The 5,514-nt window shown below is 32.1% G+C and overlaps 1 protein-coding gene across 1 annotated transcript in view; it reads left to right on the top strand.

Annotated features, from left to right (window-relative positions):
* The first annotated feature begins 687 nt into the window (after nt 1–687).
* LOC133173496 (uncharacterized) overlaps nt 688–5,514 on the top strand; it is a 7,763-nt gene continuing 2,936 nt past the window's right edge. Inside the window, exons 1-2 of the mRNA XM_061308481.1 lie at nt 688–989; nt 1,094–1,212. Of these exons, the coding sequence (XP_061164465.1) occupies nt 716–989; nt 1,094–1,212 (393 nt within the window). The 5' untranslated portion in view covers nt 688–715. The remainder of the gene's footprint in view (nt 990–1,093; nt 1,213–5,514) is intronic.

The following is a 5,514-nucleotide window of genomic DNA, read 5'->3' as shown; positions in this document are numbered from 1 at the left end:
GTAGGATCAGGTGCCTATATTCCAACAGTTTTTTGGAAGACCTGGACACCAGGCACAACATAAATATCGTCTATGAGGAACTCCAGCATCCTTTTGAACTCTTCAGAGTACTTGTGTGCAGAATCAGACTGATTTTTATCAAAGCATTTTTGTATATAACCAGTCACAAAATACAAAATTTTCCGAGCATTTTTTATGAAAAACGTCAGTCTACATACGACTTACCAACAAAGCGTATTTGTATAGACAAATAAATTTGCGAAATGTTGACTTTAAACGAGATTCTTCATATCCTAATTATCCTTGTATCATTAACTTATTAGTCAATAGCCTGTCTCATTTTAGAAATTGTTCGTACATAAAACATACTCTTGCATATCGAATCAACTGAAAAACATGAATTCCATATGCAGATGATATTGAAATATTGCTACCTAAATAAAGTTGCTAGTTTGCCTTTGGAGGCGCTCTAAAATATTTGAAATCTATACAAAAGTACTTGAGTATTAAACATAAAGATATTTTCAATATGAAATGAGCTTTTATAAAAGGATCTATTTATTATAATATGATCCTATTATGCTGTTTAAACTGGTTTTGTTGATTTGGCCGCATTATCACTATAGCTATCTATACACTAGACTTTTATCATTGTATGCATAACATTATTTAATCTCTAAGGTAAATCGACTGCATTCCTCCACTTAAAGACAAAATGGAGTCTTCAAAAATGTTTTTGCTAAAATTACTTTGCCTTGAGATATTCATACTGCAGTATGTTTCAGCGGAGTGTGATTCGAAAAATGGACCTCCCGGGTCTCCAGAGTGTGTTCTTATTTCAAATCCACATTATGATAGACACCAGTGGGGTACATGTGTAACAAATAATTACATGCAAACAGCTTCCAAAGGAAAGTTTTCATGTGTAGAGAAACATGCAACATATTGTTATTATCAGTGCATGCTGGAGAAACATAAAGTTGAATCAGGTATATTTTATTTTTTATGTTTTATTCCGTCTTATTCAAAAGCTTCAAAGGATGAAAGCCTATCAATGCAAGAATATTAAAATCATGATCTCAATTAATGATAGGAACTGTTTCCAAAGACTGCGAGTGTAATCCAGACCAAAGCCTGCCGATCAATGATCTTCCCAGCTGGTGTTACAGTCCTTCTGGAGATAATTGTGACTGGTACTCTCAGTGTCTGGAGGTATTCTTTTACTTGTAAAATAATGGTACATCTCACAATGCTAATGCTGAAGTAATATAACAACTGAATTTTATACTACAATGGATATTTTTTATTATTTAATCTAACTGTTCAAAAAAAGAGGGATTTCAAATATTTTTTTTTTATTTTACATTTTACTTTAATATATAAGTTAGTTTCCTAGAAATTCCAGTCGTAATACCTAGGTGTTTATGATATATAGGGAAATTTTCACTTGTTTTATTTTTGCCCCTGTCGCTTTCGTCAATTGGAATTAGAGTTAATGCCACGAGGGGGTCCGTGTTTTTCCCTGTTCACGATAAGTTTTGCTTACTGAATTAATGATAACTATTCGTTATCTTCAACCCTGCGGAAAAATACTGCGTAAAAACAACACCGGTCGAAAACGACTGCATACAGTATTTGCTCTGTGATAGTCCTGGAAAGGCCGCAAAAAATGATAATAATTAGGTTCAGTTAGATGTTATTGACATTACAAAAATTTACAAATTGTTTTCTTTTCAGGTTCTTTAATGAATTTAGTGAATTAGTGAGTTAAGAAAGAATGAAATGTGATAAAACTCGTAATATTAAACAACAGTTTTGTCATTTGGTTGCCCTTTCTAATCTGATTCGTCAAGAAAAAAACGAGCATAGTATTTTATTCTCTTTTCCCATTATTGTTTTTCTGATCTAAAAGAAATTGAACATAATATTTGTTTTTAAGTAGTAAAAAATGCGCGCATTTTAGGGAAAAAAATTAACTGGTACCTAATGCATCACAATTCAATTCTTTTTGTATCAATTAAATAAATGAATCTTTTAAACCTCGAAAATATGTTCTTAAAATACTATAAAAGTGACCTCTTATTGTAATTCCACTCATACATGTGTCATACTTTGAACAAATTGATGTTTGCCTAATTATTGCACTTATTAAGTTTGTGTTGTTCTCAAGAAATTTTATGAATATTATTTCAACATTTACATCTATGTATTTTATTGTCTTATTGTGTCCCCAAGGGATTGCTCCCTGGTCTAAGAATTAAATGACTTGTATATACTATAAATGAGGACTGTCCTATTGATCTGACCATTCAGTGTCCACTATAAGACATTAACTGAAAATTTTTCCAATATTTTTTGTGTAAACTTTGTTCCCTTATTGTCGCTTGCCTGTAGGTTGCATACCTTATTGCTTTTCCGCTGATTTTAGGACTTTTAAGTTTTTGGACCATAATATTTGAATACCCATTAAGCAACACTTTTTGTTGATTCTTGTTGATACTTGCCTGAAAATTTGACTCTTTGATACTCTGCCGATCCTGCAAATATGAATTTTACAGATAACACTACATGTATTCAGAAGTGAAACGTTGATTGTTGCCCCTCCCTAGCTCTGAATTTAACAAATCTGAATCTAAAAAATAATCAATGTCTAGATGTTAATGTTTCTGCTAATTCTTCAAACTGGGTTCCAGTCTGATATCTTAAATTCGTCTCCGGATGGTATGAGGAGGGTCTTTTAATCCTTTAACTATGAAATGTGAAGATAACGAACATTAATCGTGTTCAAAGTCCACTGGAACAGCTCAGATTGGGTACAGAGCAAACACAGACCTCCAAAACATTAAAGATTGGGCCAGGTTTAATAATGCGCTTCGTTTTCGAATATTAATTTGTTTTATCTCTTGTTTATCACTATTTTTTAAACAAACACACTGTTTCACACCAGGAGGCTAGGACCCAGATTCGATTCTTTAAATTGATGATAAAGTTTTTGGATTTTCTACTGTAAGAAATCCCCTTCTTCTCTTAAGGTTTATTGATACTCTGATAATAGAGATAATTCTAAATGGGATAAATGTCGATTATTCATTTATAGAATTAGACTTTTTTTGTCAAAGAGCTAAGTTCACTTTATCCATAAAATGCCCTTGTCCATAAACTAAATAACTGACCAAGTCCCAGTGTCCAATTCCAAACATCAATATAGAGAAGAGACTTAGTGCTTTCATTTCCTATACGAACGTTTCCTCTGTTAGTCCAAATATTAAAAACAGGCTTTGTGAAATTGCGATGTTCTTGAATTTTGAAAAAATTGGTGTATTTGAGTACATTTAGCAAAGAATTAAAATATGAGCCCACCCCTCGATCCAAAAAATAAAACATGGATGATAATCTTCTGAACAGTTCTCCATTATATAATTGAATATATTGGATCAGAGGTTGGGGTCTGTATTAAATATTGAAAAACAGCTTAATTGTTGGCCATTTTAAAAATAATTTTCAGGATTTGAGGATAATGACGCAATTCATGACGTCATATTACGTGAACTAGCGAGAAAATTAAGTCATTTTTAATAGATATGGAGTCATCAAGGGTCCAAGTGAAATTTAATGTCTAAAACTGAACAGCTTTGACTTTTAAGAAATTTAAAGGGCCAAAAGAGGCCCTAAATGAAGCCTGTTCTTTTACCCTGCACTGTATGCTAGTATCATTTTTATTTTAATTATAAATTACCTTTCTTTTGGAAAAGCAAAGTTTTATATAGATAAAAACAGGGATGGTTAACCTGAATCTAATGACAGTCCCGACACTTATTAAAAATGTTTAATTTCCTTAAGTTAGAATTCGTTACATCTATAGAGTTTTCATTTGATGCAATTTTGCTTAAAATCCAACAAAACAATAACAACAGAACTTTATGAAAAACGTGATTACTTCAACTTTTCGATGGTCAACTTCGCTCATTTATGTAGCAATATACCATTATCACCTGCATATAGGATTTATGTCTCTCAGTTGATTTGATACGCAAGAGCATGTTCTACGAATGATAAATTTCTAAAAAGAAACAGGCTGATGAAAAATAAGTTGATGATTCAAGAATATCAAGAATTTTGTTTAAAATCAATGTTTCGCACATTTTATTGTCGATACAATGATCTTATTTGCAACTACAATCTATAGTTAGGTCGAATGTTGATTGGCATCCGTTAATGAATTGTTAGGCCATTATTTTTACACTGAATTGTCTTCGGATTTTTCCGTGCACCCGATTATGTCAAAGAGCACACAGCGGTTGTGACCGGTCGACAGGGGATGCTCGCTTCTCCATGGCACTTGATGCCATCTCTGTCCGTGTCTGCTTTGCGCACAATTTGTAATGTTTGAATTGTCATATGGGTTAAGTGTGATATTGGTCTTCGGCCACGATAACTGTTTGTTATCTTCACATTACATCCTAGGCTGCCATGTTTTGAATTAACTGAGAAAATAACCAGATGAATAGTTAAATATTCTATTAGACAATCCAACAGGAAATCAGGAATGAAACGTTTCGATTTTCGTCTGAAATTCTGACAAATATATGAAAAATTGATAGAATTGTCATGAAATAATTAGGAAAAAATAATAAATTCATCGAAGAAAAATGCTTTAAAGTTTAATGTTTTTCTATGTAATCATAGTTAGTACTTGTTGGTGATAACGGTAAGGGGTAAGTCAGTAACGACGTACCTGAGTCTTGGACCTTAGAAGAAGAAACAGGTTTCTAAATGCCTAGTGAATGTATTATGCGTTTCTTTATCCTTCTGGATGCGTATCTCATTTATCTTTAAACCTAAACGAGTGTTGTCAGCATCAAAATGTGTTAATTACTATTATATCAATGAATTGTCATATGGGTTGAGTGTATAGTCTGTATTCTACATGTACATTATGTTTGTTATGAAACCAGATTCAAAAAATCTGTGAAAGTCAAGACATATCTTTAATTTCATTTTTCAATTACGATATAAATCATTTTAATCAAACAATACTGTAATAGGTTTTAACAAGAGGCCCATAAGCATTGGTATTCATCTGATTATCATGAGTTTTCTAACTATAAAAAGTAAAAAGGGATTTGAAATGAAATAATGAATTTCAATATAAAAACACAGAAGCCACTCTTGTGTCAGAATGTAGGACATAGAGCAAATGAATTTCAGAATTTACACTGGCTATTATGACAATTCAAGCATTTTGATTGAGAGTAAAAATGATTTTCAAAAGTATACCATTTTCAATATATGACCAACTGGTCCACCCTGGGGCTTGAATCCTACCGGACATGCATTTATTTTATAATTTTTCTAGAAGGCTTCCTGCTCGTTTCAAATTTTGCAATACGTTTGCCAGTTAGGTTAATTGCAAAGAAGAAAAACTGAAAGAAAATTGAGGTCTTGGTTTTTCATTATCAATATTTGAGCCTATGTTTTTATATTGTCTTGTTCTTCGGGATAGTATGATAAGAT

The sequence above is a fragment of the Saccostrea echinata genome, unplaced genomic scaffold (assembly GCF_033153115.1).
Source record: "Saccostrea echinata isolate AGI-Se365-2 ecotype Australia unplaced genomic scaffold, CSIRO_AGI_Sech_v1 ptg000056l, whole genome shotgun sequence".
Taxonomy (NCBI): Eukaryota; Metazoa; Mollusca; class Bivalvia; order Ostreida; family Ostreidae; genus Saccostrea; species Saccostrea echinata.
The sequence above is the reverse complement of the archived record's forward strand: the minus strand, read 5'-3'. Positions and strand labels throughout refer to the sequence as shown.